The sequence below is a fragment of the Larus michahellis genome, chromosome Z (genome assembly GCF_964199755.1).
Source record: "Larus michahellis chromosome Z, bLarMic1.1, whole genome shotgun sequence".
NCBI classification, from domain to species: Eukaryota; Metazoa; Chordata; class Aves; order Charadriiformes; family Laridae; genus Larus; species Larus michahellis.
The window spans coordinates 39004243-39023861 of NC_133930.1; the positions used below are offsets into that span (position 1 = coordinate 39004243).

Below are 19619 nucleotides of genomic sequence, written 5' to 3' on the forward strand. Positions count from 1 at the left end.
ATAGTGTTCAACCACTTGAGCTAAAGGAAAAACCTGCTGTAACTGCAGAAAGTTTCACTGCACAGTGTAAACACTCCTGAAAATACTGCTTTCTTAAAGACGTTTAGAAATTTGGATTTTTTATTATTTTCCTGGTTCCAAAGGAAAGTGAAGAATGAAAGATGAGATGTGTTTGCAAAGACAAATAAAGCAGTAGTGGGCAATGGGCACAAGAGTCAATATTGTCCCTACTTTACCTCTTGTGTTCTGCTGAGATTCCCTTCCTCAGTAAGCTCACTGCATTAGCACCTTCCACACTTTTATTTCCCACTATTCTCACTGCAGTCTCATAAAATCACATGCCTCAATTTTTGCTTAACACAGCAATCTTCTGTCAAAGGAAATCTTCAATATTCTGCACATTGTTGCCCACTTTATAAAATGCAAAACAGCTGATTGTAACAACTAAGGATTTAAAGCTCTCTCAAAACCAGATTCCTTTAATCCTTCTGTTCTTCTTAAAGACATGAATTTTTTGCATTATAATGCCTCAAAATTGTAGGCACAAATCTTTTTATTGACCTTCATCCATTTAACTTAAGTTTTCATATAGTTCTTCACTTGCTCATCACAATTCTGGAATAACAATAAATATGTCTGGTGTTCAGCAGCAATCATTCTTTCTGAAGATTTATATTTTTTGTGGCACTTTTTTTTGACACATAAAGTCTAAAATTTTATGGCTGATGGATTTACCTTTCTAATGTGACAGTCTTTTCAATAAACAGCATTGAGTCTTTAATAGCAGGGCATCTGATAGCTATGAGAATCTCTTTTTTTCCTTTGCTAAATTAACTCCTCTGTGTATGCAATTTTTAACCTGATCCCCTGTAGCTTTTGTTATAATGATGTATATTTCAAGAAAACTAAAGGTAGATGACCAATGAGAAATTTGTATTGGAAAAATAATTTTGCTTTTATTGTATCTGTTTGCTTTGAAACTTTTCATAAATATTCTCCTTTTGTCCTTCATAGGAAAGTGGACATTGCCTTAATCAGCAATGCTTTCCAAAATCACTACAAATCAGTGCATGGATAAGAAGTTCAGATTAAAAACACAACACATCTGGAGATGCCATTACTATTGCATCTGCTTATTCTGAGTGCCAGGACACATTACAACCTTGCTGGGTTCCAGCTTTGAATCTTTCCCATCTCTGTCATCTAGGGCTGTCATATAGTGTTTAAACTGGTCTTTGCTGTGGTTGTGGTGTCTTTTCTGTCTCCTGTGGCACACTGATGTGGGGTGAGCAACTTCATTTTCATGGCTGCAGTTATAGTGTCCTTATTTGCCCATTGTGAGTTTGAGTTGGACTCTTAGGAGGCTGGTGACTCCTGAAGGAACAATCAGTGGCTGTGAGACACTTCCCCAGGAGCCCTGCCCACTCTCCATGGGATGCTCTGGGTGTAGTACTGGTTCAGCTGTGGATCTGCACTTTGTGTGCAGGCTTTGCCTTTCATACTAAAACTAGTAAGAATTCTACGTGAACTGTGTCCTCCCTTCTGTGCAACAGTGAAGGCATTTATCTAGGTTTCAAAGTTAACAAGAAGTGACACCAAGTATGTGCAACAGTGAAAACTTCTGTCCTTTCCGAGTTTTGGTGATGGTTTTTGTTCCTACTTTTGTTTGAAGCTCTGATTCTGACTCTGAGGAGGAGCCCATTACAGAGGAGGAATTGGCCAAGCTGAAAGAAGAGGTAGAAGAAAAAAAGAAACTAATTGCCACGCTACGAAACAAGCCGTGGAAGATGAAAAAGAAGCTGTCTGTCCTCAAGTATGGTTTGATCCATAGTGAATATCTGCCATCCTGCTCTGCACTTTGCACTGTTTTTCTGAACTTTCACTTTATTTTTACACTTACTGACACAATTGACTTCAAGCCATCTCTAATCTCTTTTTCACAGGATGTGCTTTCACAGAAAGTGGAGGTAAATGGTATTGCACATCAGTGCTTTCATGTCTCTGTAGATCTGAAATCAAATATGAAAAACTCAGATCTTTTTCTTTTTAAAGTTTTCATTACACCCCCCTGAAAAATCTTTCATTTTCTTCAGTTAGGTTAATGTTGGTAAATTCTTCCTTTGGTAAGTTTAATATCTCATTCAAGAAAAATGATGGAATTTCAGGAATACCTCAAGATTACCGGGGTAGGAAAACAAGATTTATCTTTCCATTCTAAACGTTTGGGAAGAAAAGCAGATTTTTTTTTTTTAACTTACGAGAAAAGCAAACTGCTTGGAAACTGAGCCCACGTTTTCATGCATTTTTAGGTATGCCACATATAAAGCTGTATTTTGCCCTAGAAAACCTATCACTACATTTTCAATAAGGCTAAAAATTAAGTTTCCATTTTCAGTTAAATTTCCACCAAGCACAGGAAACTGGGTAAACTCATAGAATTTTATTCTTTCTCCAAAAACTGTTATGCTCCTCTGTTTTGAATAATTCATTCACTGCAGTATTGCTCAAACATCAACAAAATTGTGTTTTGTTAGACACATCTAACAGAGAAAAGATGGTCTCTCCTGCAGAAGTTTTTGATATGGATAGAAAACACAGACATAATGGTGGGAGAGAGCATATGAAATATGATGCGGAAGGTCTAAAAGTTTTTCCTTCTAGAAGGTAAGGTCATTTTGGGAAGGATACAGTTACAAAGAGGAAATGGAATATACGTTGTGAAAGAAGGCGACATGGAAGGGAATAAAAGAGAACAGAGTACCTAGGAGATGTAAAGTGTAAGAAGCACTGTGAAGCTGGGAGAAATTTCATAAAAAACAGATGAGCAGATTAGATAATCAGATAACAATTACTTTATTTTCCATAGTCTATAACAGAAGGATCCCCATGTACATAAAGTTAAAATTTGTTGTATTCTTACTATGAATGGAGCTTCTATTTTTATAGCAAATTTTCTGTCCCAGCATTCCAAGAAATTCCTAGTTCCTAGAAAACTTCCTAGCCTGATATGGCCCTCGCACTATTACCCATTATTGCTCTTCCATGTGGGTGGCAAAGAAGCTACAACACATAGTCCAAGGGCAATCAAAAGAGATTTCAAGGCCTTGGGACAGTTGGATGGGATTCTTCTCTCTCAAAGAAGGAAGACGGTCTTTGCCCACGAGCTATCAGGACTGATTGTCAGAGCTTTAAACTATGCTTGAAGGGGGAAAGGGATAACATCAGGTGTGCCTGTAACAGGCTGTGGGATGACATGCCAAGATTAGAGGGATGGGGTGCCAGTGAGGGCCCTCAGCCCGTAGCTCTGAGACGTGCTGGCTACACTGCAGCACACTTGAAGTCTTAGGGAGACGAGCAAGGGGCTCCTGAAGTAATAGGAGCCAAGAGGGAAACACCAGCAAAATACCTCAAAGGAAATGTGTGTTCCTCTAAAAAGATGACATTTTAGGAAAGCAAACTTGCAGCTGTTCAAGGAATCAGAGAACGGAACACCTTGGGAAACTGTCCCTCAGAACAAGGGAACAGAACAGGCCTGGCAGGTCTTTAAGGATGCTTTCCATAGAGCGCAAGTGCGCTAAATCTCCAGGTGTAAGAAATCAGGAAAGGATAGCAAGAGATCAGCATGGATGTGTCAAGACCTGCTGGTCAAACTAAAGGACAAGAAGGAAATTCACAGGCAGTGGAAGCAGGGACAGATATCCTGGGAAGGGTATGGAGATGTTAGCTGATTGTGTAATAGCATGAGGAAGGCCAAGGCGCAGCTGGAGTTAAACTTGGCAAGGGATGCAAAGAATAACAGGAAAGGCTTCTACAGGTATGTCATCAAGAAAAGGAAGGTCAAAGAAAGTGTACTCCCCCTGATGAACAAGAGTTGCAAACTGGTAACAACGGATGAGGAGAAGGCTGAGGTACCCAACAATTTTTTGCCTCAGTCTTCACTCGCAACCCCTCTTGCCACACCACTTGAGTTGAGGGACCTCAGGGCAGGGATAGGGGGAGCAAAGTCCCTCTCACTGCAAGAGAAGATCAGGTTCACCTTAGGAAAATGAACATACATAAGTCTACGTACCCTGGTGAAATACATCCTAGAGTCCTGAGGGGACTGGCTGATGTAGTTGCCAAGCCACTCTCCATGCTATTTGAAAAGCCATGGCAGTCAAGGGAAGTCCCCAGTGACTGGAAAAAGGGAAATGTTGCACCCATTTTTTAGAAGGGTAGAAAGGAGGACCCTAGGAACTACTGACGTGTCAGCCTCACATCTGTGCGTCGAAAGATTATGGAACAGATCTTCCTAGAAGCTACAATAAGAGACATGGAGGATAGGGAGGTGATTTGAGACAGCCAGCATGGCTGCACCAAAGGCAAGTCCTGCCTGACCAACCTAGTGACCTTCTACGATAGATTGACTACATCAATGGACAAGGGAAGAACTATGGATGTCATCTATCTGGATTTCTCTAAGGCCTTTGACATGGTCCCCCCCAATATTCCTGTCTCTAAATTAGAGAGATATGTATTTGGTGGGTGGACTATTCAGTGGATAAGGAATTGGCTGTATGGTCACATCCAGAAAGTTAGTGGTCATTTGCTCAATGTCCAGAAGGAGATTGGTAACAAGTGGTGTCCCTCATGGGTCCATTCTGTGGTTGGTACTGTTCAATATCTTCATCAGTGATGTAGACAATGGGATTGGGAGCATGCTCAGCAATTTTGCAGATGGCACTAAGCTGAGTGGTGCGGTTGACATGTCTGGGGGACAGGATGCCATCCAGAAGGACCTGGACAAGCTCAAAAAGTGGGCCCATGTGAACCTTGTGAGATTCACCAAGGCCAAGTACAAGCACTTGGGTGTATTGTTGGATGAAAAACTGGACATGAGCCAGCAATGTGCACTTGCAGCCTGGAAAGCCAACTGCATTCTGGGCTGCATCAAAAAAATCATGGCCAGCAGGTTGAGGAAGGTGATTCTCCCCCTCTGCTCCACTCTGGTGAGACTAGTCTCCAACTCTGGAGACCTCAGCAAAGGAAAGACATGGACCTCTTGGAGAAGGTCCAGAAGAGGGCCACAAAAACGACCAGAGGGATGGAACACCTCTCCTGTGGGAAGAGGCTGAGAGTTGGGGTTGTTTGTCTTGGAGAAACGAAGGCTCCAGGGAGACCTTATTGCAGTCTTTCAGTACTTAAAAGGGGCTTTAATACTTTTCAGTACTTTAAAGGGGGTTATTATATGATGTGTGGGAAAAAAAGAAAAGAAGCCTACCTTCTTAGAAGTAGAAGAAGAAATTTCTCTTTTCTTTGTCTTCTGGCTTCCACAACAGAGAGATACTTTGTTGGACATTTTTTCTCAGCATTATGAGAAATGTTCTTATTGTGATCCAAACACAACTTCCATGTTTGTTCTATATTAGCACCTATTTTTTTCCAAGACTGGAAAAAAGTGCTCTGCAGGAATACTCAAGGATTTTTTACATATTGATGAAAAGATAAAACCAAAAAATTACATTTTTTTCATATTATTTTGAAAAGTGAATATTAGGGCCGATTAGAACTTTTCATTCTAAATATTTAAAAGAAGTGTTTATTTGTCAGAAAAAAAATATTTTGGGGGAAAGATTTATTTTCCACTAAAATTTGTGTTTTAAAAAAGTGATAAGAAATGTTAAATTGTTGAAACATTTTGTTTAAGCATTTTCAAGACTACACAACCCCCTCGCTTTGATGATTTAAAACCAGTTTCTCCTAAGGGAGTGTTTTTTTCACAGCTTAAAAAATACAGGTTGGGAAAGATGATTTTCACTTAGCTCTAATGACTACTTTGTGAATTTGTAACTTTGTAAATTAGTTAATCTTTCTCTCGATTCCTTTTTTTCTGAAAATTCTTGAATGAAGAATAACTTTAGAACACAGGTGCAGAACTAGGTGCTCTGTAGAAAATGCCTTCTGTCAAAACCTGGCTGAGATACTCATGGCTGAAATGTCATTCCTAATAGAGCTGCACTGGTAAATTAGATCAGCTGTAATTTCTAATTTACATCCCTGTGTCTAGAAAGATGCATTTCAAACAGCCCCTGATTATTCTCCAAGGAACCGTGACTGAGAATACTGCTCTGCTGCACAGTGTCCCTCTGCAGTTTGAAATTAAGCTGTACCAGCACTGTCAGACTCTAACCTGACCTTGAGACATCCTGGTCAGAAATTTGCAGGTCTGGAGATGTGAAAAAAGTGAGGAGGAAGAAACCACGGAAAGGAATGAAAAGATGTTATGCAGGAAACACCATCACCACTCTCCCAGGCCCTAATCAATGGACACGTTAGGCTGTGGGCTGGGGACATAGTGCTCTGTGCTGCTGAGACTGTGAGTGTGGCTGGAGTCCAGACTTTTTCTTATTTTCAATATATTCTGCTTCAGAAGAGTTTTCTTGTTATTTTCGTATTTCTGCCGCTGGTTTACATGTTTTGTGATTAGTGTTGTTGGGCTTTTTCTGTGGGAGATGGTAATTTGTGCACATTTCCTTTGACACTGCCTACTCAGGCCAACACAAAATTACCTGAAGACCCATCAGATGATAATGACCATCAATCATTATTTACAAGACTGAGATTTAGAGAGGGTGGTAAACTATTGAAGATATTTTTGGATTAGAAAAAGCTACAAAAAAATAAAACTCACAGACCGCAGCTTCAGATGTTGCAAATTGGAAAAACTCAAGGGAAAGCTATCCCAATTTACCTCTGAGAGTCTGATTTTGGGCACTACATCCCTGTCTGTGCATTCTCCTGTCTGGGTTTTGCACAGATATGAGGGGAAGGGGAAGGTTTAAAAGCTGTGCTACTGTGTTTGGCTCTGGTATAGTAGTTCTGTGTTATAAAATAGTAAAGACTATTAACAACTATGTCGTTTGTATCCACCAACAAAGTCTATTATAGTATGTATAATCAGAGAATCGAGCACAAGAATCCAGAAATGTGCCAATAATAGTCTCACTTTAAAGCTGTACAACAAACCAGTTAGGAAACTATCAAAACGAGTGAAATGAAAATATAAAGAAAAAGGCAGTCAAATGTCAAGCTCAGGCTTTCTAAAAGACTTCCAATTAAATATGCACCACAAAGAGAGCCGTGAGAACTTCTTGGTTTTTCTAAGCAAAACAGAGCAGAGCAGAGCTGTCCCCGCTTCATCTGCCAGGAATAGAATATAATGTGATGATTTTTCAGTATTTTTTTTGCATCATTTATTTTATTACAGGACTTAGATTGCCCATTAAGACAGATGAATTGGAACCAGAATATTTTATAAGTATACAAAACCCAAAGATACATAAGGTGCACATGTGGGATGGTGGAAATACCTCATCTCTGGATGTGCTCTTTGTACTCCAATGAATCAGTATTTCATCTCTCTTACTGTGAATATACTGGCAGTCCTGGAGGCCAGCCTGGATGTCCTGGAGGCCGGCAGGGTATTAAATAACACTATAATTTGCTCATTATTACTGCCGAACTACTTTTCAAGTGAGCTGTGCCTGACAACAGTTGTTTTGTGGTCAGTTTTTAGCCAATCTTTTTAAGACTTGGAGAAGTCCTGGGTGATCAATATTGATGTGACATTTCTTTTTAATGAGTTTTTACATCTTGGAGACTGAAACCTTCCTGAACTGTTACTGAAAAATGTGAGCAATCCACTTGAATCCTCTTCATTAGCAGCAGCCTCTGAGAGCTGTAATTCATCCTCTCTCTGTAACACTGAAGTGCCCAAAGTACCGTACACCTACCACTTTGGAAGCTGTAACTCCACACCTAGTATTAATAATTAACTTGGTCTTCTCTGGGACAATAATGCCCAGGCCCATGCAACATTTATTAGTTCCTTGTGTCTGTAATTCAATTAATAAGGTTTCTCTGAAGCTTCTTTAAATTCACAGTTAGCTAACGGGGCACACTTTGGCGTATCTTGTGATATAGGTAATTTACCTATAACACATGATACCAGTGATTACAAAGCTCAGTTTTGTCGCTCTGCGTTGTTTTTGACACGTCCTCATGTTAATGAAGTTGCATTACTTCCAAGTAGATGTGTATACATATATATGTGGTTTTGGTTCTTGTTGTGGTTTCTAAAAGAGTTTTATGGGTTTATGAATACTTTTTATTGCTTGATCTTCTTTCTGTCCTCACATTTTATAATTAGCACAAAAGAAATGGAGGAAAGGAGAAAGTCTGCAGGCGGTACGGGCAGAGATCTGTCAGTGAGAGAGTGTAGACATCAAGGTAGAAAGATGAATTAAGTAACATACTGGATTATGTTTAATAAAAAAGATCATTTGTCACAGACATGGAAAGGACATTGCAAGCCTGTTCTTTGACTGACTGCTACCAAGTCACTGCTGAACTTTGAAATCCAGGAAGCTTAAGTAGAAGTCAGGGAAAGGTCTCCTTAAACTACAAATCACAGAGGTCAACAGGACTAATCTGCTGCAGAGCTGCTAAGGGAAGAAAAGGTGAGGGGGAGAAGGAAAATAAGTTCTGTTTGATGGCCCCAGCATTGTCTGGTAGTTAGAGTTTCTGTATACATAACTGCACACAGTTCTCCCTCATTACCCAGAGGCCCTCTTTCAAGCTCTGTTTCTGCACTGAATTTGCTTTTCAGATATTTCATTAAAACTCTGGTGGGAATTTTTCATAGGATCAAGTCGTTGTTGAGATTTGCATTTATATTCATGGATGCAGCAGATAGGCTGCTGTGAGGCACTTAATAATTCCTTTGTATATTTGCATGTAGTGGCGTTCCCTTGGAATACTTAGAGTCTCTAAGTGAGCACTATGAAAATGCTATTTAGAATGTGATTGGTAAAATTCACCACACACCAAAAGGTAAGAGATGCTTGTAGAACATCAAAGGTAACTTGATTTCTTTTATTCCAAAAATGAAAGAAGAATCTCACTCTTTTCTTTCACAAAATAATTTCTTTCTTTTTTTTTTAAAAAAAGGATATTTCATTTCTTTCAACTGCATAATAATCATAGAATCATTGAATAATAGAATCACTTAGGTTGGAAAAGACCCTTAAGATCATTGAGTCTACAAGTTAACCTAACACTGCCAAGTCCACCATTAAACCGTGTCTCTAGCGCTACATCTACACCTCTTTTAAATACCTCCAGGGAGCTGACTCCAGGTGAGTCAACCACTTCACTGGGCAGCCTGTTCCAATGCTTGACAACCCTTTCAGTGAAGAAATTTTTCCTAATATCCAGTCTAAATCTCTCCTAGTGCAACTTGATGCTGTTTCCTCTCATCCTCTCACTTCTTACTTGGGAGAAGAGACAGACACCCACCTTGTTATAACCTTCTTTCAGGTAGTTGTAGAAAATTATAAGGTCTCCCCTCAGCCTCCTTTTCTTCAGGCTAAACAACCCCAGTTCCCTCAGCCACTTCTTATAAGACTTGTTCTCTAGACCCTTTACCAGCTTCATTGCCCTTCTTTGGACCTACTCCAGGACCTCATTGTCTTTCTTGTAGTTAGGGGACCAAAACTGAACACTGTATTTGAGGTGCGGCCTCACCAGTGCTGAGTACAGAGGTACAATCGCTTTCCTGGTCCTGCTGGCCACACTGTTTCTGATACAAGCCAGGACACTATTGGCCTTCTTGGCCATCTGAACACACTGTTGGCTCGCATTCAGCTGGCAGTTGACCAACACCACCGTGTCCCTTTCCATTGGGCAGCTTTCCAGCCACTCTTCCCCAGGCCTGTAGAGCTGCATGGGGTTGTTGTGACCGAAGTGCAGGACCAGGAAACTTGGCCTTGTTGAACCTTGTACCATTGGCCTTGGCCCACCAACCCCCCCAGCCTGTCCAGATCCCTCTGCAATGCCCTTCTACCCTCAAGGAGGTCAACACTCCCACCTAACTTGGTGTCATCTGAAAATTTACTGATGGTGCACTCGATCCCCTCGTCTAGACCATTGATAAAGATATTAAAGAGAACTGGCCCCAGTATCGAGCCCTGGGGAAGACCACTTGTGACCAGCCGCCAACTGGATTTAACTCCATTCACCACAACTCTAGTGGACCATAGCTTTGGACCATATAGCTTTTGCTACTTTTCTATTAACTATGCGATGAGTATTAACTATGGGCCAATTTTGGCTATTACTTCACAAGAAAGGGAAATATTAATAGCCACAGTTTTTAATGCATATTTGATATATGTTCTTGTCATAGTTAGTCTGAAAGATGCATTAATGCCCAAAGTCCTCTTAATTCCAAAAGTCAGTGTATCGTAACTAGACTACAATGCAAATACAGTGTAAATGGAAAACTAAAATAATACTCTAAGCTTACCAATTGGAGTTAGTTGATTTTTTCCAAGATTTATATAACAAATTTTTAAGTACAGGAAAGCAATATATAAAAAATGAAAGGGGTTGCTTCATATTTCTTTCATGAAACACTAAAGTAGCTTCACAGATATCGTGCATGCATGAATCCAACTGGTCTTGCATGTGTGACTTAGTTGACATGTGTGGGGAAGAAGGGGTGCAGGAAGAAATGAAACCTCAGCCACTGGCAAAGTAACACCCAGGGAAGCATTCAGAAGGGTCAGCAGCATTGAACCTGGAGATGCCGATCACCACCTTCAAAAAGCAATGTTTTGGTTTGTCCTGGAAAAAAGCACAAATACTGCTAACACTAACTTGAAAGATTGCTTGATGGAGAGACCAGGAAGCATACAGGGATAGAAAATACTATTTTTTTTTGTAGAAAACCTAGTAAAAAGACATTTCAAACAAGTGAACAGAAGGGTTGGATTAAGAGTTTAAAATAAACCTTTTTATGACTTTCATTGTGGAAAATTCCTTATTGTTTTGACTTAGTTTAATTTTATAGCAGAACACGTTGTGGAGAACTTTTGTGTTCAGCTACAGATGCAAAATATGTTCATATCTTTTATGTAGGACTTTTTATGTGTTAATGGTTGTTTTCATATTATCCCCTTAAATTTCTAACTTACTGCTTCACTGTAAAAAAACCAACTTAATATTTGAAGTCTTCATATTCTGCAACATAACTGCACGTAATTAGTGACTGAAAACACAGGTTTTCTACAGCTCTGTAGGTTTTAATTTCGGTAATTTTTCATGAGCACGCTCCATTGCATGAAGTACCTGGGGATGGAAGTGGCTGTAGAAAGTTTTTCTCTTAAGTCCAGAATATGATATCCTGAGTTGTGAGATTGGTACATGTCCAGTTTATTGATTCTGGCTGCTTTTATGGTACTGCTCCAGCACTGACTGCTGAGTTTATGAGGAAGCTGCCATCTGCTGTTAAGACTGCCTTATATCTCCTGACAGTGCAATGAGATTCTAAATCCTGAGGGCATGGATTTAAAAGGTACTCTCAGATACTACTTTCCTGAAGGTGAAAGATTCTGTTTTCTCTGACTTATTTGAGAGTACAAAATTCAAGAGTAGAATTTTTTGAAAATCAAAATGAAAGAATGAGATGTAAGTGCTGAGCTAGAAAATCTTTGAAAGAGTCAAAGTGGCTTGGAAAATAAAGAAGGCCCAATCAGTGTCAAAGTTAATTAAAGTACAGAAAGATCAGACTCCAAAATCCAGAATATAAATGTGATCCAGAAGAGCTGAATTGAAAATAAGGGATCTGGAGCCTTATAAAGACACTGACTTGATCCCCAAGGAGTACTTTGAAGTGGTGAATAGGTGGGATGTATGGCTGGGGTGGTGGCTCGGTATTTTATCTTTTTTTAATCTGAACCTGTGCATGCCTTGTGCTGGGGCTGGGGCAGGGGGAGAATAGGGATTGGATTGAGATTCATGTCATTGTGTGTAGCTTTTTGCTTCTGGCAACCCGCATCTTTGAAGGAGAAAACAGGATCTCAGATGGTAGGAAAAAAGGCATGCTGAACTCTTGGGCTGTCAGGTGAACTAGCACTGGTCCTGATCCTTCACCAGCTGGGTTTAGGTGTCAGCTCTCGGAAGGTGCCCTCAGAGAGCTCCTGAAGAAGGAAAGCTCTCAAAGAGTGAAAGCTAAACTCAGTAGCTCAACTTTGCGCCCTTTTGGGAAGTGTAGAAACAAAACGTTGTTCACAGCCTTGGTACTGCGAGCTAAAGAGGCTGGTGTGGTGGGTGTCTAGTGGGAAAGGTTTTGAAAGGTCTTCAAATGATAGTAAAACTAAGGATTTGCAGTTACTACAAATGCACAGTATTTTTAAAGATATTGAGATTTTTAACCATGAGTTAAGATAAATTATGATACAGCTAATAGCCGCCTTCTCACATAATATTAATTCTCCTTTATCACAGCTACACCACCATTCTGCCAATGCTATCATCAGATTTTGCAGTTTAACACAACCTTTTTGCTTGCTTACATAAAATATGTGAGTGAAAGATATAAGCATGATAATTAATTTCACTCAGTGAACTTACCTGTAGTCCTTCTGGAGAGACATGTATCACAATTAACATTTTCCCAAAAGTCTACCTTTTCCCAAGTGCTTAGTGTAATACCTAATAGAATATACTATGCTTTGCAGTCCTCTAGTGTGATGATAAAATAGTTATACAGTCTTGTGCATACACTGACAGCTAGGAATTCTTACTCTATTTTCCAGTGGTTTAGATCAGGACATTTAGCCTTTAGGGTACATTTTCTTAATAGAGACACACATGAAAGTCATAGTTATAAATGAAAATGAGATGAAATGGAAGAAATATTAATATGCTTTTGATCTCATCTATTTATTCTTTTAATCCATGTTCATTATGCCTTTTTAAAGAAATTTAAAAATCTTTCTTTCATATTTGTATCACCAGGTTGTTGTTTAACTTCCATATGTTTGTAAGCAAAATTTTAGTGTTTTGGGGACCGCTGAAGCTATACTTCTAAGAAATGTTTCCGAGAATGGTACGGTTAGAAATGTTTCTGAGAATGGTTACAGATACATGCAGAAATTCCAAAGAGTTGAATTAAATCTAGTCTTGAGAAGGGTAGACAGAGGGGAACCAAGGCTCTAGAGTAGACATATCTCTCTAAAAAAAAAAAATAATAAAAATTCCCTTAGGTATCTGGACAAAAATTTTTATTAGGTAGAACCAGAAGAAATAACAGTTTGTAAGTGGCACAAATGGGCAGCAGCTGAACTGCAAAAGAAAGTCACTGTGACTGAAAATATTTGATGACATCAACTAGATGCAGGCAGGTTGCAGAGCTCCAAATGCATTTGGATTAGAACAGATGACTGAAGTTGCCTGTTCTGTTTGCAGTACATATGACTAGTCTTCTGTGAAATACAAAATCTCAGAGCTTTTCTTTCTAAACATTACTAAGGGAACAAGATTATACAAAACTCTATGAGGAGTTAGAACACATAAAAAATTACATTGCTAAGGTAGAGACAATATAATGTTTACCGTAGCATCATCTACATCTCTCTTTTCCAGGGAAGCCCAGCTTTTTGTGGAGAAGTTTGAAGGTGCTCTTGGAAAAGGAAAAGGAAAAAAATTCTATGCATACAAAGTGATGATGACCAAGGTAAATGTATTATTTCACTAATTTCATGTAATGTAAATGGGGAGCTTTTTGAAGATTGTTGTCATACGTATCCATCTTCCAAAATAGAATTCCTTGTCTTTCTTTGCATTTTAACACTTTTATTTCCACTGCTTTTGCATGAAAAGATTTTTAATGCAAGCTCACAGTTTGTTTGAGGGTTGTCATCAAGGCAAAAATCTTTACGAGTTTGCCAGAGTTTAATATCTTGTGAAAGTTATTTTCTCTTGGTGTAGATTAGGCTTTTCTGTGGACTGAGTTAAAAGCTCAGTCCTTCCTTTGAGACAGCCCTCTGTGAAGGATCAAAAAGTGTCTTTTTGCCCCACAGCAAAAAATACTGTAGGCATCTCCAGTAAGCCAAGGCTCTAGGGCCACATATATCCTAGGAAGCAGGATGGCTCTGTAGGATTGTGACCAAAAGGCTGAACAGTGGTTGCTGAGGACCCAGGGTCCACACAGTATGTGTTCTGGCAGGTCTTTCTCTGGGCTAAATCCTGTGTGGTCCCAAGGACTAAATACCCAGTACCTGTGGATGTGGATTAGCATACTGCTCAAGTACACTCCTCAAGTACATTTTTGGACTTAGTTTTATGCTGATATTCCTTTACAATGCAAATCTAAGTGTGGTAAATGGGGACGGTTTGGGAGTTTTACTTCAAAAGCACACTTGCCCCAAACTAAAATGCCAGTGCAGAATGATGCTAAGGATATTTCACAGGACTACTTGCTGTGGCGAGATTTACCCTAAGTTAGACTGGATTTTCTGTGAGCAGTTGTGTAGTCACACCTCATAAGCATTAATACTCACAAAAGATTATTAGGATTTCAAACTCAGCTGGTCACAGGAAGCTCAATTACAGAAGTTATTTTTATGCAGTAGAAAAACTGCTGGGTAAAGTAATTGCAATTAAATGACACAGCTTGAGCTCCAGATCTGAATTTTGTATAGCAAAGAAAATAACAAATTAGATTCTCAGAAACAATTCTAAAAAGATGAATGGCATGAAAGGAAGGGATTATTTAATCATTCTTCTTGTGGAAGAAATAGGGACTTCGCACAAAGCCAGTAGGAGACATTCAGAACAAGCAAAATGAGATGGTTCTTCATAAGCTAGTGCTTCTGTTGCAGTGGTCTCTGCCAAAGGATACTGTGGGTGATTAAGGGGTTACAGTACCTCAAGGGGAAACTGAGCATCGGAGCACTAAGATGATGGTGTTTTTTTCTGTCTGTGACCCTTTTCAGAAATGGATGAAATTTCAAAGGGATTTTGAGAATTTTAAGACAGCCTGCATACCCTGGGAAATGAAAATTAAGGAGATTGAAAGTAAGTATTTATGGAAGGTAATGAAGTATAGTATCTAGTATTATATCCCTGATGTGTACCAAAATGGTAAATTGCTTTTTTGATACTTTAGAAATACATGTCTCTATTCAATGTTTAGTATAAAATCAATGAGTATTTATTTTTCATTAATATTTATTGAGTTTGATAGTATAGCTAGTTGAAAATTTCCTTGTGAGAGTGTTAGTCACCTTACAGATAAAAATCCTTAATCTACAGGTAACAGTTTAGGAGCCAGTGTTGAAGTTAATCCTGAAAAAGTGGAGCTGGCATTTAGCTATTGCCTTCCTTCATTTTATTTTGTCTTTATTTATACTATAATTATTTCTGTGATGTTTTTTCATCATCTGGAGCCTTACGTAAGAGGTATTTTGGTGTTATTTCTCTCATATTCAACCATATAATACAATATAGAAAAAACAATAGTGGTCCTAGATATCCCTGTATATTAGGCATAAGCAACACAATGTAGTTAGTCCTATGGGTATGTCTGAAAGTAGGTTTTTAGAACAAGTCAGTTTTGTGCTTTAGTTCCAGCGATGAATTTAAACTGCACCCCTCTCTTTGAAGGAAATTTAGCTTAACTGCATGGGTACCCGAGTAAGGCTCTGCCACTGATGCAATGCAGATGAAAGTGCAATCAAAACTGATTTTAGAGAAGTTGCCTTTGGAAGAAGCTGTGGGTTGCATCAAAAGGCAATAACCAGAACAGCAGCAGAACAGAAAAATGAAAAATGGAAAAATTGTGAATTCTGTGGAGTTTTGGACAGCAAAATAGCCCTTGAGGAGAATTTATGTAAAGTCCTTAAACATACAGTCTACAGACTGCTGAACAGATTATCTACTCATTTGTGGTGGGGTTTAGAAAGAAGTTGCTGCATATGTGTAGTTAAAATCAAACTCAGCAGCAAGATGCATGTGGTCTCTTGCTGGTCTGGACACATGATAGACATCTTGAGGACTTGTGAGAGCAATGTTTCTGCAAATTTCTGTAAAGGACTAGTGCTCGTACAAGCTGTTCCACTAGTAATAGCTTCAATAGACACATTTCTTTCCTTGTAAAATCAGAATGCAAAAATAGAACAGGGTCATTTTTCCAGTCCTGCTTTTTATATCTATGTATTTTTTCTTTTGAAATGAGTTACATTTTTGCTGTCACCTGGAAGGCCCAAAAATCACATTGGGATAGTACCTTTTCATAACCTCAGGGGGTAATACTGTGAAGTTTCTCTTTTTCTATTAATTTTTGTTCAGTGTATTGCTAAGGCAAGCTGCAATTGCTTTTACGTGCACAAACAATCCTCTATCTGAATATTAGTAATTTAAGAAGTAGAGTTAAACCACAGTTTGGTCCAAAACTCTATAGCATAGAATAAATCTTGATTTCAAGGGAACAGCTCTGAAATATTGCTGAGGAAAAGAATTTTAAGTCACAATTTATTTGATTCTGGTTAATCCAAGCAGTAGCTCTCAGTGTGTACCCCATATCAGCAAATTTGTAGTACTAACATCAAGGTCCTCTTAGTGATGACACTGATAAAGCTGCCACATTCCAGGAAAAAAGGGGGGTTTAGATATTAAAAAAGGAAAAGTGAGGGAAACTGAAACGGAAAAAAGCTATTTTTTGTATAAGGGAAGAGTAGAGATTAAGATACACTGAGTCACTGAGACCAAAAAACTGCCACTTCAACTTTTTTCTAAAAACTTAGTTGTCTTCTGAATTTATATGTATGCAGGACATGTACTACACTGGTCACATTGTATCAAATTTAGTAAAAGGGTAAGAGTTCTCCTCTATCTCTTGGCATTAAACAAACTGTCATGAAATCCACGGAATGAAATGCTCTTAACAATTGCTGTCTTCAGACGTACAGTTGTGTTAAAGAAACAGCAGAAGCAACTCTGCAAGGGGAGGGAGGCATGTTTCTACATGGCTCTAAACTGAGCAAGGACCTGAGTCCCCTTTGACTTCTAGCACCAATGGCTTTGTCTTTTGGGGCTCAGTTCAGCCCCTTGTAAAATGACAGTAACACTACTGACTTAAACACATGACGTCAGACAAGGAACTGGATGTGCCTGATACTGCTTATAAAGAATTTGGCAGAAAAAATATCTTTGGTTGCTTAAGACTTTACATAAGACTTGTTAAATGCAGCACACTGAACCCTTTAGAAAATCTTGTTGACATCTGCAACACCTTGCATGTAACCACTGGATTCTTCAGTCCATCCAAAACACTGGGGAGTGGTTGAAGAAAATGGTTAAACACTAGACTTGGACACCAGGATCAATAGTTAAAAAGATACTATTGTTGGACAGTATTGTTTGTGGCAAGTCCTTAGTCATTTTAGTTCCTATGGGCTGCAGTCTCGTGTGGCAAAATATGCTTGCACAGAGGAAATCAGAAGGAGCATTGTCTACATAGCAGCTCATTTTTGGAGGAGACAGTACAGTGAAACAAGCAGCAAATGACATCAGATTATCACAGATGAAGTAGGCTGTTAGGATCACTCTTGGAAATCTAATGATGTAAAATGCATTGGCTCAGTTCACCACCACAGAGTTCGGCCTGTACAACTGCTTTACCTGTCACTATGCATTTTAGGATTTTTAAACTAGTGTTTCTTTTGTGGTAATTTTTCTACTGATTGTGTTGTTATAGCAAAATGTGCCTATATATGCCCCAAATTATACCAGTCATGTTAACCTCATTTTACAGAATGGAAGGATCTGTTACAAGGCTTGTGAAATGGTGTGGAAGTATCAATGTAAACTCCTCTTTGTTTGCGATCATTGTTTGTCATCAGCGTGTAAAAGGGTCCTTAACTAGACTATGTGTGAAACAAACCTGTTGAAAGGTCACTTTTTTTCCTGTGAAGCACTGGTAATGGAACTGTAATCTGGTATTTTGCTAAATCTGACAGATGGATGAACCCAACTGCCAGCTGTCCTATACTCAGCAGAGTGGTGCTGCAGCAAGCTGGGGTTGAATATGAAGCGTTATTTCTGTTTGGCCTGACTTGCAGAGTGTCAGTCAAATCAGGCACTTAGCGGTCACTCCTTCTCCTACAGCCTCTTCTTTGCACAGGTCTGGTCGGGGGTCCAGAGCAGGTGGACCCCAGGCTTCATCTGTCCACCTGGTGGTGGAACTGCCTCCACACCTGGGTGCAGGTGGAACACATAAACAGGAAAGTAAGGGAAAGAAAGGGTACAAACACTTGCAGATCTTTTTGGTCTTCCCTGGTGAACAGCTCTGGTAAGCAATCCAATAGCAGCACTTGCAAGTACTTTGTGCCCTTGGAAAGACTATCCCCACTGGCTAATTCTGTGCTGCTTCCTGTTAAAACTGGGCTGGTGCTGGTTTAACATGTCAAGAATGCTTATAACCCACATCAGACAAAAATTAAAAGAAAAAAAGTGTGATTTGCTTTGAATCAATCCTGCTGCTAGAGGATTTAATATTAGTAAATATCACAGCTTTTACATGACCTTAAATACTCTGTATTATATTTTTTGCTTCTGTTTTCTCTGTCAGGTCAGTGAATGCTAGTGTGCAATCTGGAAAAAAAAAGTTATTAGAATTACAGTAATAAAGAAAATGAAAAACCTCCCTTGATTTTTAAATTTTGAACAACTTTATCTTAAGGTAAAATAACATGAGAACTAACTTATCTGCCCTTTTTTTCACGTCTCATGTTTTTACAGGTCACTTTGGCTCATCAGTGGCATCTTATTTCATATTTTTGCGCTGGATGTATGGGATAAACATGATTCTCTTTGGACTGACCTTTGGACTTGTAATGGTGCCTGAGGTGGGAATATTTTAAATTATCATTGAGAACTGTTATGTGATTTTCTGTCTTTGCAGTAAGATTTCATAAGAATGGATCTTTAAATAAATTTGTAAACTCTTTGTGCTCCATTTAAAATTATTAAGGTGTTCTTTTTTTTTTTTTTTTTTTTTTTTTGCTGTGGGGAGCTAAGGAGAGGAACTGGGACTAAGAAACAGCCAAGTGCAGTATCTTGACTCTAAGGCACTATGGATGCTTTTCAGTTGCCTTAAAACTCACGTGCTGATAAGGCCCAACAGGGCTGTAGAGTCACAAGAGAGACCTCTCATGTTTTGTGCTGTGTGCCGCACCACTCTTAATAGTGCAGCTCAGAGCAAATATAATTCAGGCAGAAATCAATTATGGAAAATGTAATATTTTTCTAGTTCCTTTGAGCCACCAGAAGTTCTTCCTAAAAATGGACTTATATGGAATTAAAACTATTGTACCATCTCCCTGCTTTCACTGTTTGACATTCTCTCCTCTCGTCTCGTCTCCTCTCCAGCAGATGAGAAAGAGTTGGGAATTTCAAACAGTTTCCTAGTAAAACATTTCAATATCATGATCCATCTTCCACTGAAGCCAAAACAGAAAAAATGCCCAACAGTTTTGAGGGTAAAGGACCCTGGAAAGGACTCTGTGAGGACATATACTGTGGTTCAGCAAGCATCTCGCCAGCGAGAGTGGGACTATCAGAATCCAAAAACTGAATCCCTAGCATCTTACCATACATTTCAGTTAGAAAAACAACAAAATCCATAATGCAAGAAAAAGGAATCTTCTGGTCTTGTCTGTGAGACAAACACCATTCATCAGAGGAATCTGGACTTCTGTGATGCATTTGAACGTAAGAGGCACAACTTGACAATC

General features: G+C 39.1%; 1 protein-coding gene across 1 annotated transcript in view; it reads left to right on the plus strand.

Moving 5' to 3' along the window:
• Positions 1 to 19619, plus strand: part of TMC1 (transmembrane channel like 1) — a 59463-nt gene that overhangs the window by 10475 nt on the left and 29369 nt on the right. Inside the window, exons 4-7 of the mRNA XM_074569757.1 lie at positions 1673 to 1813; positions 13468 to 13558; positions 14820 to 14901; positions 18625 to 18731. Coding sequence (XP_074425858.1) covers positions 1673 to 1813; positions 13468 to 13558; positions 14820 to 14901; positions 18625 to 18731 — 421 coding nt within the window. The remainder of the gene's footprint in view (positions 1 to 1672; positions 1814 to 13467; positions 13559 to 14819; positions 14902 to 18624; positions 18732 to 19619) is intronic.